The 15140-nt window shown below is 44.9% G+C and overlaps 1 protein-coding gene across 1 annotated transcript in view; it reads right to left on the bottom strand.

The window, feature by feature from the left end:
* Window positions 1-15140, bottom strand: part of LOC137428875 (natural resistance-associated macrophage protein 2) — a 141605-nt gene that overhangs the window by 82741 nt on the left and 43724 nt on the right. The window contains exons 4-6 of the mRNA XM_078780748.1: window positions 12679-12798; window positions 12477-12583; window positions 12096-12166 (exon numbers count right to left, since the gene is read on the bottom strand). Coding sequence (XP_078636874.1) covers window positions 12096-12166; window positions 12477-12583; window positions 12679-12798 — 298 coding nt within the window. The remainder of the gene's footprint in view (window positions 1-12095; window positions 12167-12476; window positions 12584-12678; window positions 12799-15140) is intronic.

The raw sequence follows: 15140 nt of genomic DNA, 5'->3' as shown, positions 1-15140 counted from the left end.
TTTATTTTCATTGACGGGGAACACACTGGACATTGTACATCTGAAATCATTTTGTCCTTTGTTTTATTGCTGTCTGCACCTGTCAGGAGTTGGATTTCCGATGTTGTGTATGAATACACTCTTTGCCGTAAAAAAACCGAAAATGTAGAATTGATAATGTAATTGTTGAAGAACTGTTTCAGTGTTCATTTCAAATCTGCATTTGGCACGAGGGATGTGTAGAACACCTGATTGCAAGTTTCCACGTTGCGTAATTGCTTCATGCAACCAATAATTGTTCAGCACGTGCAACTCATGCACCCTTATGTTTTTACAAGTGACACGAGGAATTCAGAGCAAATTGGAAACAGTCTTACCGAGACACCAACATGTTGATCATCCAAGAATCACACAAATTACATTCTTTAACAATCCATAACAATGACATTTCTATCAGAAAATGAGAGGCATCAAATCATTGGACACCTTCAAGCAAGGTCTTCAATTAGTCATGTTTCAAGATTCTTCAATGTGAGGAGAGACTATTTATGCCCTCAGAAGACATCATCAAGCCACCAGGACTAGATAAACATGGCATGGTCCAAGAAGTGGACGTCTCAGGATAACGACCCCTGCTCAGGATCGATACATTTGCACGACCCATCAATGCAATCGGTTTCAAACTTCCCAGAGTCCTGCAAGCACTCACTCGAGGGATACATCTCAACACCATCTTGAGGAGTCTCCGTGATGCAGGGATCCATGCTTGTCATCCTGTTCATCATCCAAGACTTTTACTGCGACACATCCAAGCACGATCGCAGCGGTCAAATCGGCACATCCGATGAACAAGGAGGCAATGGGCAAGTTTTATGTTCAGTGACGAATCCAAGTTTTTCCTTGAAATGCATGATGGCCGTGCACAGGTCGACATTAGATGCAATGAGCGATATGCCCGAGTCTACATGTGGAGTGGTATTGTTTACGCACCTTTTGCACCAACCTGATCTGTATCCATGGCAATCTGATGGCAGGGCGATACATTCATGAGATCTTACAACAGCGTGGTCCAGGAATCATCTTTATGCACGATAACGCTCTTGCTCACAGGGTCATTCCAACAAGGAACATTCTTGTCAATGTGTACATTGATGCCATGATAATCTAACCTGCTATATCATCAGATTTTAATCCAATTGAAGTCTTCATGATATCTAGGATCATCAGGTTTGACTTTTGTCAAGACCGACACAGACCATTGATGATCTTGAATAGGAGCTGATTCAGATGTGGGATGCAATTCCTCAGGCTCAGATTTGAGTGTTCATGCAGTCAATGTGAAGATGATGCAATGCAGTGATTGCTGCTTGACATTGTTACTTGCACGAATCCAAATTCTTGATATTGTTACTTCCAGGTATCACAAATATTGACATTGTTACTTCCACGGTTCCCAAATCTTGACATTGTGACTTCCACGGATCCCAAGTCTTGATATTGTTACTTCCACGTATCACAAATATTGACATTGTTACTTCCACGGATCCCAAGTCTTGACATTGTTACTTCCACAGATCCCAAGTCTTGACATTGTTACTTCCACGTATCCCAAGTCTTGACATTGTTACTTCCACGTATCCCAAGTCTTGACATTGTTACTTCCACGTATCCCAAGTCTTGACATTGTTACTTCCACGGATCCCAAGTCTTGACATTGTTACTTCCATGAATCCCAAGTCTTGACATTCTTACTTCCATGGATCCCAAGTCTTGACGTTGTTACTTCCACGGATCCCAAATATTGACATTGTTACTTCCACGGATCACAAATATTGACATTGTTACTTCCACGGATCCCAAGCATTGACATTGTTAATTCCATGCATCCCAAGTCTTGACATTGTTACTTCCATGGATCCCAAGTCTTGACATTGTTACTTCCACGGATCCCAAGTCTTGACATTGTTACTTCCACGGATCCCAAATATTGACATTGTTACTTCCACGGATCCCAAGCATTGACATTGTTAATTCCATGTATACCAAGTCTTGACATTGTTAATTCCATGCATCCCAAGTCTTGACATTGTTACTTCCATGGATCCCAAGTCTTGACATTGTTACTTCCACGGATCCCAAGTCTTGACATTGTTAATTCCACGTATCCCAAGTCTTGACATTGTTACTTCCATGGATCCCAAGTCTTGACATTGTTAATTCCATGTATCCAAAGTCTTGACATTGTTACTTCCATGGATCCCAAGTCTTGACATTGTTAATTCCACGTATCCCAAGTCTTGACATTGTTACTTCCACGTATCCCAAGTCTTGACATTGTTACTTCCACGTATCCCAAGTCTTGACATTGTTACTTCCACGTATACCAAGTCTTGACATTGTTACTTCCACGTATCCCAAGTCTTGACATTGTTACTTCCACGGATCCCAAGTCTTGACATTGTTACTTCCACGGATCCCAAGTCTTGATATTGCTACTTCCATGGATCCCAAGTCTTGACATTGTTACTTCCACAGATCCCAAGTCTTGACATTGTTACTTCCACATATCCCAAGTCTTGACATTGTTACTTCCATGGATCCCAAGTCTTGACATTGTTACTTCAACGTATCCCAAGTCTTGACATTGTTACTTCCATGGATCCCAAGTCTTGACATTGTTACTTCCATGAATCCCAAGTCTTGACATTGTTACTTCCATGGATCCCAAGTCTTGACATTGTTACTTCCACGGATCCCAAGTCTTGACATTGTGACTTCCACGGATCCCAAATCTTGACATTGTTCCTTCCATGGATCCCAAGTCTTGACATTGTGACTTCCACGGATCCCAAGTGTTACGGATTCGTCACTTCCGTTGTTGTGGTTTTCATCCACTGTAAACATTTTTGATTCCATGTACTATTATTGTTGTCGTTTAAGGGAAATAGAGATTACTATTTTCAAAAGGTAAAAAAGTTAATGTTTTAAATGAAACCTGAACCGGACGACGACGAAGAGGAAGAGGAGGAGAAAAGGTGGAGCGAGTGAGTCGGACAAGAAGCCGAGCTGCTTCAAGGTCCTGAGCGAACGTTGGCGAACGAGTGTCACGTGTGAACTTTGGATTTCCTGGGAAAGGGATTCCTGCGACAGAGTTGTTACCGATGTGACAGATAAACCTGCGTGACAGGTTTTGCGGTTGATTCCGGAGAGAATCATCGGAGTGCTGTTACGCCACGAGAATGGGCCGTCAGCCATTTTTACCTTACGCAGGATTTGTGCTTCGCTCAAGGTTTTTCACTTCGCTTCAACCATTTTCACCGCATTCAGACGTTAATCTGGTGTGTGTGTGTAACGTGGCTTTTGAGTGGGAAATCTGCGGTTCGTCGATTGGGAGCCGTGGAACCTCCATACCCGAGGGTGTGATTTCCCAGTCGCCTTGAGGGCACCTTTGCGCAGCTTTGGCAGCGTGACTGTGACTGCCATCCGAACGGGATTCTGGTCTCGATAAGACATCGTTCTGACGATCACTGGAGCGGATCGACTTTGGCTTGATGCCGGAATAGAGACATTGGGAATGTTCACCTTTTCGCTCACTTGGAGCACAGTGAGTTATATTGTACGAACCTGATGGTACCATCATAGGAAATATATATTGGTTGTACAATTGATTACTATTGTTGTTGTTCTGTTATTCTTGTGTGATCTTAATACAATACTTGTTTGTTGGTTACAATTGGTGTGGTTTCACCATTGATCTTTGACATACAGAATAACACATCTTTCTGCCGTGACTCCTCTCGGGGCTCGGAGGTACACCGTGACCAGGGTTTGGGGAGGAGGACGTAACAGAAATTGGGGGCTCGACTTTGCTGATTAAATTCCCTAACATCCTCGTCCGGGATAGAATTCCCTAACATTCGTCCGGGATAGAATTCCCTAACATTCCCAAAATACCCAAATTTGGAATTTTTCTAACATTCCCAAATTTTTCAAAAAAAATTTGAAAATTTTTGTGTGAAGGTTAACAGGTGCTAACTGATAGTCACCATGGTGTTTGACGCAGAAAAGTTTGCGGCGTTCCCTAATGAGGCACAGTTCCAAGCGTTAAAAAGATCGGAACTCTTGATATTGGCCAAATATTTTACACTGGAGGTCCAAGTTAATATGAAGAAAGCAGAGATGCAGACATTGGTGGTAGAATCTCTGGTGGGACAAGGAACATGGAAAGAGGTAGCCTTGGATTGGTTACCCGAGGAAAAAGAAAATGTGGAGCTCCGGAAAATGGAGATGCAACTGCAGAGCCAGTAAAGGTTAAAAGCAGAGGAAAGGAAAGCAGAAAAGTAAAGAGCAGAACAGGAACGAGAACTCGAGGAGAGAAGAGCAGAGGAAAGGAGAGCTGAAGAAGAAAGAAGAGCAGGGGAAAGAGCAGAGGAAAGAAGAGCCGAAAGGGAGTTAAAGGAACGTGACATGTAGTATCAGAAGGAAGTTAAACTCAAGGAGCTGGAATTACTGGGAGAACGGAGAGAAGTAGTATCCATGCCGGCTAGTTCGACAACTAGTCAGAACACTTGGGATGTTGGTCGGCATGTGAGGCGGGTTCCACCCTTCAATGAAAAGGAGGTAGCCAAGTTTTTTTACACTTTGAGAAAGTGGCTCAAATGCTAAAATGGCCTGTGGGGTCCTGGACTATGTTAGTGCAAAGTGTTCTGGTGGGTAAAGCTCAAGATATCGATTTGACTTTACCGATTGACCAATGTACAGATTATGAGAAAGTGAAGAAAGCCATTCTCAAAGCCCATGAATTGGTCCTTGAAGCTTACCAGCAAAAATTCAGGAATGCCAGGAAGAGGGAGAGTGAGACCCATGTGGAGTTTGCCAGAATGAAGGAAACCATGTTTGATCGGTGGTGTGACTCGAAGGGGATTGGGAAAGACTTCAACCTGTTGCGACAATTGATCTTGGTGGAGGAATTCAAACAGTGTGTCCACGCGGACATTAAAGTACATCTGGATGAAAAGAAAGTACCAGAGTTGTATGAGGCAGCAACCGTGGCAGATGACTATGCCTTGACAAACAGGATGGGGTTCCACAAACCTAACTTCCCGCCTAGAGTTCGCCAGGGGAGTTATGGTAAATCAGGGGCAGAGAACAAATATTCATGGAGGCAGCCTAGAGATGACTATGGGGACAAATCTGATACCGCGACTTTTAGGGATCAGAAGACTACAGTTCCAAGACAGACTTATCTTCCGGGGTGGGGGCCCGAGGCAGACCACGAGTTTTCCTCCGGGCCTACTTGCGCTTTTTGCAAGAAACCTAGGCATTTGATGTCCCAATGTTACGCCCTGAAAAGGAAAAATCAGGAGCGGAGTCAGACTCGTACAACTCCGAATGCATTGGCCAATGCGAGAAATCGTCCTTGGAGGACAGTGCCTTGTGAAGGTTCCAATGCAAAAGTTACGGCATCACAGAACGACCTTGTTTAAGAGGGTTACAAACCTTTTATTTCAGAGGGGTTTGTGTCACTGGATGGAGACTTAACTAACCAGAGACCTGTTAGGGTATTGAGGGACACAGGAGCACATCAATCTTTGATGCTTGAGGGCATTTTGCCATTGTCAGAGAAGACGGCAACTGGTGTTAGTGTTCTTTTACAGGGGGTTGGTGGCTATGTTAAAGCCCCACTTCATGTCATCCATTTGAAGTCTGATTTGGTGTCAGGACCGGTCACCGTATGTTTACAAGCCACTCTTCCTGAAAGGGTCTCACTATCTGCCATGATCTTTCTTGGGAAAACCACATTTCCAAGCTGGCCTCCAAAGCCAGTCGCCGACTGGGCATCCTCCGTCGTGCGAAGTCCTTCCTCGGCACACCTGAGCTCCTCACCACATACAAGGCTTTCAACCGCAGCTCAATGGAATACTGTTCTCCCCTATGGGCCGGTGCTCCTGCCTCACACCTAGCTCGGCTTCACGCTGTTGAAACCAAAGCTTTCAGAATTATTGGAATCTCCCGCGATGAAGCTATCTCTGAGGGCCTTTCACTCACTCACCGCAGGCAGGTAGGTGGTCTTTCTGTCTTCTACCGACTCCTCTCCGGCCTTGCACCCCCAGCTCTCTCTGTGCTCTGTCCCCCAAATATTCCTACAGGTCGCACAAGATCTGCCAGCAACCCTCTGATGGTTAAACTGCCGAAATCTCGGCTCTCTGCTCACCTTCACTCTTTCATTCCTCTTTTCTCCCGCCTCTGGAACAAACTCCCTCACTCCCTTCAATCCCACTCCTCCCTCCAGGTCTTTAAAACAGCTGTTCACCACCATCTCTTATCTTCCCCCATCCAAAACCTTGATCTTTTCTACCCCCGCTAATTCACCCCAGATCCACCTTGTTTGAAATTCCAACTTCTTTCCTGGAAGTCCTGGCAGTGTCCATATGTTTTATACCTCTCCCACCGCCCCCTTCCCACGCCCCCCCCCCCCCCCACCAAAGCCCTCGCCCTCTCTCAGATCTCTCGACGTCTCCATGTCTCTCGGTCCCTGCTCTCAAATGTTGTGTTTGTGTCCTTCCCCCTCTCTCCCCATCTTGTCTACCGCTCCCTATGTTATATGTTTTATGTGTCGGTTTGTCTTTCTGTGTGATTAATGTTCGCTCTTTCACGAGCCTCGATCTTGTATACAAAAAAAAAAAAAGAAAAAAAAAAAGGAATCTCTTTTGTTATCGGGAATGATTTGGCCGGTGGTCGAGTTTCTGGTAATGCGATGTTTGTTGAAAAGCCTAGTATGGAAAATAACACCGCACAGTTAGAGCAGGTGATTCCGGGTATCTTTCCATCCTGTGCTCGTGCTATGGGTAGGAAGCGCTCGGAAGAGAAGGAGAAGGTACTGACGTCACGCTTTGCACAGGCACTTCTTGTCAAGTACCCTGAAACTAAGTGTCAGCACACACAAGTCATGGATGGAGGCAATGTTGGCAAGCTCTTTGTAGGTGGACTGAACTTTGAGACAAGTGAAGATGTTCTGGACTCTATCTTTGGCAAATATGGACTACTCTTGGAAGTGCTGCTGATAAAAGACAGGGAGACGCAAAAGTCGAGAGGGTTTGGCTTTGTCACGTTTGAAAACACAAAGGACGCCAAAGATGCAGAAAAGGATTTGAATGGCAAGGATTTGGATGGTCGGACTATAACAGTATAGAAGGCAGGCCATGGGCGTCGAGGGGGCTACAGAGGAGGAAAACGTGGAGGTAGTTTCAGGGGTGGCTATGGCTCCCGGGGTGGGAATAGTAGTTTTGGTGGCGGCCGCAATCGTGATTACTATGGAGGCTCCCAGCAGCAGCAGCGCAGTTTTGGCAACTCTCGACGGGATGACTATTACGGTGGTAGCCGAGATGGGGACCGCTACTCACGTGACTACAGCACCCGACTCTTCAACCGTGATTATGATTTTTATGATCAAGAGAAGCGTTGGAAGCACTGAGTGCTCAGGAGCAGCCGAGCCAAGATTCCTACACGGATTAACCCGTGAACTCCACGTTCCTAAATGCGTCCATGCAGTGAATACTTCCAGGCCTCACCACACAACCACCATGGAACCTGGCTCTCAGCTCGGCCTCCTTCAAAAAGTGCTATAGATTTGCTTTGCTTTGGATTTCTGATCACAACCCCTTAACCTTCATTCAAAAAATGAAAAATAAAAACCAGAGGTTGATGAGATGGAGTTTGGCTTTGCAGGAGTTCAACTTGGAAATTGAGCATGTAAAGGGCAGGTACAATGTCTTTGCCGATGCTTTATCCAGAGTGAACTAACTTTGGAAATTCCTGTAGGTGGTTTGGAAGTTTTGTTGCTTTATTTTGGGGAATATTAATTATTGTTGTTCACGTGAATTGATCATTTGGGTGTGAGTTTTACTTTTGTTTGTTAAAAGAGTTTTAGCCTGCAAAGAAAGTTTTCACGATGTTCAAACTTTCTTTCTTGAGGGGGGGAAGTGTTACGGATTTGTCACTTCGGTTGTTGTGGTTTTCATCCAATGTAAACATTTTTGATTCCATGTATTATTATTGTTGTAGTTTAAGGGAAGTAGAGATTACTATTTTCAAAAGGTAAAAAAGTTAATGTTTTGAAAGAAACCGGAACCGGACGACGACGAAGAGGAAGAGGAGGAGAAAAGGCGGAGCGAGTGAGTCGGACAAGAAGCCAAGCTGCTTCAAGGTCCTGTGCGAACGTTGGCGAACGAGGGTCACGTGTGAACTTTGGATTTCCTGGGAAAGGGATTCCTGCGACAGAGTTGTTACCGCTGTGACAGATAAACCTCTGTGACAGGTTTTGCGGTTGATTCCGGAGAGAATCATCGGAGTGCTGTCACGCCATGAGAAAGGGCCGTCTGCCATTTTTACCTCATGCAGGATTTGCATTTTGCTCAAGGTTTTTCACTTCACTTCAACCATTTTCACCGCATTCAGACGTTAATCTGGTGTGTGTGTGTAACGTGGCTTTTGAGTGGGAAATCTGTGGTTCGCCGATTGGGAGCCATGGAACGTCCATACCCAAGGGTGTGATTTCCCAGTCGCCTTGAGGGCACCTTTGCGCAGCTTTGGCAGCGTGACTGTGACTGTCATCCGAACGGGATTCTGGTCTCGATAAGACATCGTTCTGACGATCACTGGAGCGGATCGACTTTGGCTTGATGCCAGAATAGAGACATTGGGAATGTTCTCCTTTTCGCTCACTTGGAGCACAGTGAGTTATATTGTATGAACCTGATGGTGCCATCAGAGGAAATATAAATTGGTTGTACAATTGATTACTATTGTTGTTGTACTGTTATTCTTGTGTGATCTTAATACAATACTTGTTTGTTGGTAACAATTGGTGTGGTTTCACCATTGATCTTTGACATACAGAATAACACATCTTTCTGCCGTGACTCCTCTCGGGCTCGGATGTACACCGTGACCGGGGTTTGGGGAGGAGCACGTAACACAAGTCTTGACATTGTTACCTTCCACGGATCCCAAGTCTTGACATTGTGACTTCCACGGATCCCAAGTCTTGACATTGTGACTTCCATGGATCCCAAATCCTGACATTGTTCCTTCCACGGATCCCAAATCTTGACATTGTTACTTCCACGGATCGCAAGTCTTGACATTGTTACTTCCACGGATTCCAAGTCCTGACATTGTTACTTCCATGAATCCCAAGTCTTGACATTGTTACTTAGATGGATACCAAGACTTGACATTGTTACTTCCACGGATCCCAAGTCTTGACATTGTTACTTCCATGGATCGCAAGTCTTGACATTGTTACTTCCACGGATCCCAAGTCTTGATATTGTTACTTCCACGGATCCCAAGTCTTGACATTGTTACTTCCACAGATCCCAAATCTTGACATTGTTCCTTCCACGGATTCCAAGTCTTGACATTGTTACTTCCACAGATCCCAAATCTTGACATTGTTACTTCCACGGATCCCAAATCTTGACATTGTTACTTCCACGGATCCCAAGTCTTGACATTGTTACTTCCACGGATCCCAAATATTGACATTGTTCCTTCCACGGATCCCAAATATTGACATTGTTACTTCCACGGATCCCAAGTCTTGACATTGTTAATTCCACGGATCCCAAATATTGACATTGTTCCTTCCACGGATCCCAAGTCTTGACATTGTTACTTCCACAGATCCCAAATCTTGACATTGTTCCTTCCACGGATTCCAAGTCTTGACATTGTTACTTCCACAGATCCCAAATCTTGACATTGTTACTTCCACGGATCCCAAATCTTGACATTGTTACTTCCACGGATCCCAAGTCTTGACATTGTTACTTCCACGGATCCCAAATATTGACATTGTTCCTTCCACGGATCCCAAATATTGACATTGTTACTTCCACGGATCCCAAGTCTTGACATTGTTAATTCCACGGATCCCAAATATTGACATTGTTCCTTCCACGGATCCCAAGTCTTGACATTGTTACTTCCACAGATCCCAAATCTTGACATTGTTCCTTCCACGGATTCCAAGTCTTGACATTGTTACTTCCACAGATCCCAAATCTTGACATTGTTACTTCCACGGATCCCAAATCTTGACATTGTTACTTCCACGGATCCCAAGTCTTGACATTGTTACTTCCACGGATCCCAAATATTGACATTGTTCCTTCCACGGATCCCAAATATTGACATTGTTACTTCCACGGATCCCAAGTCTTGACATTGTTAATTCCACGGATCCCAAATATTGACATTGTTCCTTCCACGGATCCCAAGTCTTGACATTGTTACTTCCACAGATCCCAAATCTTGACATTGTTCCTTCCACGGATTCCAAGTCTTGACATTGTTACTTCCACAGATCCCAAATCTTGACATTGTTACTTACACGGATCCCAAATCTTGACATTGTTACTTCCATGGATCCCAAGTCTTGACATTGTTACTTCCACGGATCCCAAATATTGACATTGTTCCTTCCACGGATCCCAAATCTTGACATTGTTACTTCCACGGATCCCAAGTCTTGACATTGTTACTTCCACGGATCCCAAATATTGACATTTTTCCTTCCACGGATCCCAAATCCTGACATTGTTACTTCCACAGATCCCAAATCTTGACATTGTTACTTCCACGGATCCCAATTCTTGACATTGTTACTTCCATGGATCCCTATGTGTTAACATTCCCCACAACGCAGCATTACTTGATTACAGTGTATTCAGAAAGTATTCAGACCCCTTCACTTTTTCACATTTTGTTATGTTGCAGTCCTATGCTGAAATCGTTAAAATTCATTTTTCCATCATCAATCTACACTCAATACCCTATAATGACAAAGAGGAAACAGGATTTTAGAAAGTTTTGCAAATTTATTAAAAATAAATAACTGAAATATCACATTGACATAAGTATTCTGACCCTTTGCTATGACACTTGAAATTTAGCTCAGGTGCGTCCCATATCTCTTTATCATCTTTGAGATGTTTCCACACCTTGATTGGATTCCACCTGTGGTAAATTAAATTGGTTGGACATGATTTGGAAAGGCACACACCTGTCTATATAAGGTATCATAGCTGACAATACATATCAGAGCAAAAACCAAGCCATGAGGTCAAAGGAACTGCCTGCAGAGCTCAGAGACAGGATTGTGTCGAGACACAGACCTGGGGAAGCCTACAAAAACATTTTCTGCTGCATTGAAGGTTCCCAAGAGCACAGTGGCCTCCATAATTCTTAAATGGAAGAAGTTTGGAACAACCAGGACTCCTCGTAGAGCTGGCCGTCAGGCCAAACTGAGCAATCGGGGGAGAAGGGCCTTGGTAAGAGAGGTGACCAAGAACCCGGTGGTCACTCTGGCTGAGCTCCAGAGATCCTGTGTGGAGATGGGAGAAACTTCCAGAAGGACAACCATCACTGCAACACTCCACCGATCTGGGCTTTACGGCAGAGTGGCCAGACGGAAGCCTCTCCTCAGTGAAAGACACATAAAAGCCCACAGAATCTTGTTTCTCACAGTCTGAGAGTCCTTTAGGTTTTTTTTTGCAAACTCCCTTCCTTGCAAACAACTCTCCCTTCCTTACTTAACTCATTAGGATAGCAGACAATGTTAGCTACACTCTACAGTCACAAAGCTCATCTTCACTCCCATGGTCCATTAAGGTCAATCATATTGATTGGCTGGTCTGATGAAAGGCCCCACATGCAGGGTCATCAGTGAGTGGCCATCTTGTCCCATGTCATACATGCTGCAATATCATGCTCCACTTCACCTTAAGTACCCCCATTTTTACCTGTCCTTTGTATGGTATTTAAATTAAATACGTGTAAAGAGGTTTCTGGTACATTCTTTGGTATTAAGAGAAAAATATGGAAAATGTGGATCATTTAAGGACTTTTTAAAATCACAATCTGTCCAGGCCTAGATTGGCCGTTTGTCATTATCTGATTCGTCAGACCGTGAATGGGAAATCTTCAATTTGGCCAATTATTTACTTTAGAGGCTTCGGAACCAATCGAAATGTTCCACATTAACCAGTTCTCTCCAATAAACGCTTCAGCTATGTTCACTCATGCATTACTGAGGCCTAATGACGACTTACCGTATCTGTCCAGCATAAGAAAGATGAAGGTGTCCACAATGGTGATGATCACACCTCCCCAAATAGGAATCCTGTAAAATAAAAATGATCCTTTACATCTTTATCCCTTGCAGTGAACTTCTACAAAACATCAAGACCAATGGTTGAACCACCTTGAATAAAAGGAAAAACTGACATTTTGGGCCTTGCTCTTCCTTGGAGCAAACTATTGTTCTCTCTGTTGCTCTGACAAATGGCAAGGCCCAAAATGTCAGTTTTTTCATTTTAACAAAATGTCAACTTCCACTTAAGATAACTTCTATCTATTCTTAATTTCGATCCTGGACTACCAGTTTGCAGCTCATCTTTTTGTACGGCCTAGTGCTAGCGGAATGCACGCACCGGCCAGAAGAGATGAGGTTGAAGGCGATCGCAGAACCAATGACTGCCTGCATGTCGGAGCCAACGATGGCAATTTCTATCATGATCCAGAGAGCGTAACGAGGTACCTAGGAAGACCAAAGATGTGCACAGAATGCTACTTTTCCTGGAATATAAAGGGTAAATGTGAAGTTGAATAAGAAAGCAAAAAACCACCACAAACCCTCGGGTAAATGGTATAACAAGCTTCGGCGAGGTTCTGCCCGGACACGATGCCGAGTCTGACGGCCAGCAGCTGAAGGAGTAGGCCCAGAAATGTGGAAACCAGGAGAACCCATAACAACTGGGGTGAAAACGAAATTAATGTAAAGCTTGATTGGTGGAGGATTTAATCTGTCAATAAGGAAAGTGACGTCAAAGGGATATGTTTACTGTAATCAGAATAACGAGCTATAATATTCCATGGAAGGTTCTGGAAGTGTGGCATAGGACACAACGAAAGCTGAGATCAGCGGCTTCAACGGGCATGTTCATCCATCTGATGCATCTGCTAGCCCTTGCTTGCACCTGTTAAATACACCACAGTACTTTTATAAACATGTAAACCATTGTGTGCTGGTACTTGGTACTCTGGCCAAGTTTTCAATTCCTGCCCTAGTTGAGGCCTGTTACAGCAGAATCCTGAGAATCAGTTAGTATGACATATCCAGGGGCGGATTCTCAGCAATGAAAGGATTCTTGAACTCTCATGGGTGCCCAGCTGGCCGACACCCATCTCTTCAAAGTGCTATGGGAACAACAACAACAAACAATGGAGCAACTATCGGGGACACCTCTTTGCGATGGTTGTACACACCAATGCAAATTGGGGGGAGGGGGGGGGGAATCTTCCCAGGTCTTCCCTGCTGCCCGGATTTATCAGGGCAGTGCGGTCACGGTCAGAGTGTTGATCGGTCCCCATGGACCAACCCATTCCCTGTTCTCTCTCTCTCTCTCTCTCTCTCTCTCTCTCTCTCTCTCTCTCTCTCTCTCTCTGTCTCTCTGTCTGTCTCTCTGTCTCTGTCTCTGTCTCTGTCTCTATCTCTATCTCTCTCTCTCTCTCTCTCTCTCTCGCCACCTATCGGCTGTCGGTGCGTTGCGTGTAGCGTCATGGCGGCTGTGAGCAACTGCTCGGTGTTTTGGTGAGTCCGTTGTGAGTTTTCCCCCCTCTCCTGCCCTCCCCTGCCCCCCCCCCCCCTCCCTCTCCTTTTCCATCCTGTGTGCTTCGGCATTGTGTTTTCATCCGTTCTGCACCCTTGTCTTCGAGAGAGAGAGGATTGAGAGCGAGCCCATTTTGGGTGCGGCCTACTTGCTTTGACGACGCTTTGTAAGCCTTTTTGTGCTTATAATGCACGTTTATTATTTACTTTAGTTCGGTTATTTAGGTTTGATACCTTCTTGTCCGGTTCGGACAAGGGGGGGGGGGGGGGGGATTTCGCTGGTATGGCGAATACACGCTCTCGTTACGAGGCGTTCGAAAATTTAACGCGTAAGCATGCATTCGCATGTGTTCCGCCTGAAGGAGCTCCGGCTGAGGACATCATCCTTGCCGTGGGATCCATCATAGGAGACGGTAATGTTCGTGCGGCATCACGAATGAACCAGAAATTTGTTGTCTTCGTGTCAGAAGAAAAACTCGTTCATGACGTCGTTAGTACCGGTCTAACCATAAAAGGGGGTCATTATATTACGGTATCCCCTATGGATACGCCAGCTACCAAGATAACAATATCCAACGTTCCACCGTTTATGCCAGGCGAGAAACTCCTATCCGTTCTGTCTCGTTATGGTAAAATTGTTTCCCGAATCTCAATGATTCCGCTCGGGTGTCGCAGCGATCGTGTTAAACACGTAATGAGCTTTAGGAGGCAGGTGTACATGATTCTCCCGGATTGCGGAGCCGATACAGGTTTAAATATATCCTTTAAAGTATCGTTGGATGATCGGGAATACCACATGTATGCTTCCTCAGCCTCCTTAACTTGCTTTAATTGTGGAGAATTCGGACACGTTAAAAGATTCTGTCCTAGGGCCTCTTGTCCGAAGTGTGGTGAACCGGGACATAACGAAAGGGTTTGTAAAAAGGCCAATCCCTCCACCGCGCCTTGTGACACCCCGACCATGCTCGCTGACACCCGGACCGTATCTCCTGTTACCCCTACCGTACCTTCCGTCACCCGGACCGTATCTCCTGTCACCCCTTGTAACGAACTCAAGCAGACTCCATCGTGCCGGAAGCGGAAAGCGCGTTTATTGACGCGATGATGATTCACTCGTGTCTGACGAATAAGCGCGTCCGATAAACCACAACAACAATGCAAAAACAAGTCAGAATAATACGTTACATCCTCCTTTCTTTCAAGGAAGCCACTTTAAAGGAAACCAGCAAAGCAAATAACTCTATAAAGTAAAACTTACACTGAATTAATTAACAAACAGCATCACATTCAGATCACGTGAATCAATTGATTTAAATTTAAAGATCCAGACGTCTGGGAGGGTTAACCGCTCTGCCGCTCCTTGTGATGAACTTGGTATTTCTGGGAGATGCAGTGGCTCGAGGCGATGACACTGTTGGGAGACTTTGGGATTCAGATGCTTGCTCACTTGGACTTGGGGACTTGCAGCAGTTCCCCACTGGGGTGT

Source organism: Myxine glutinosa, chromosome 6 (genome assembly GCF_964187855.1).
Source record: "Myxine glutinosa chromosome 6, kmMyxGlut1.1, whole genome shotgun sequence".
NCBI lineage: Eukaryota > Metazoa > Chordata > Myxini > Myxiniformes > Myxinidae > Myxine > Myxine glutinosa.
This window is presented reverse-complemented; position numbering and strand designations above follow the sequence as displayed.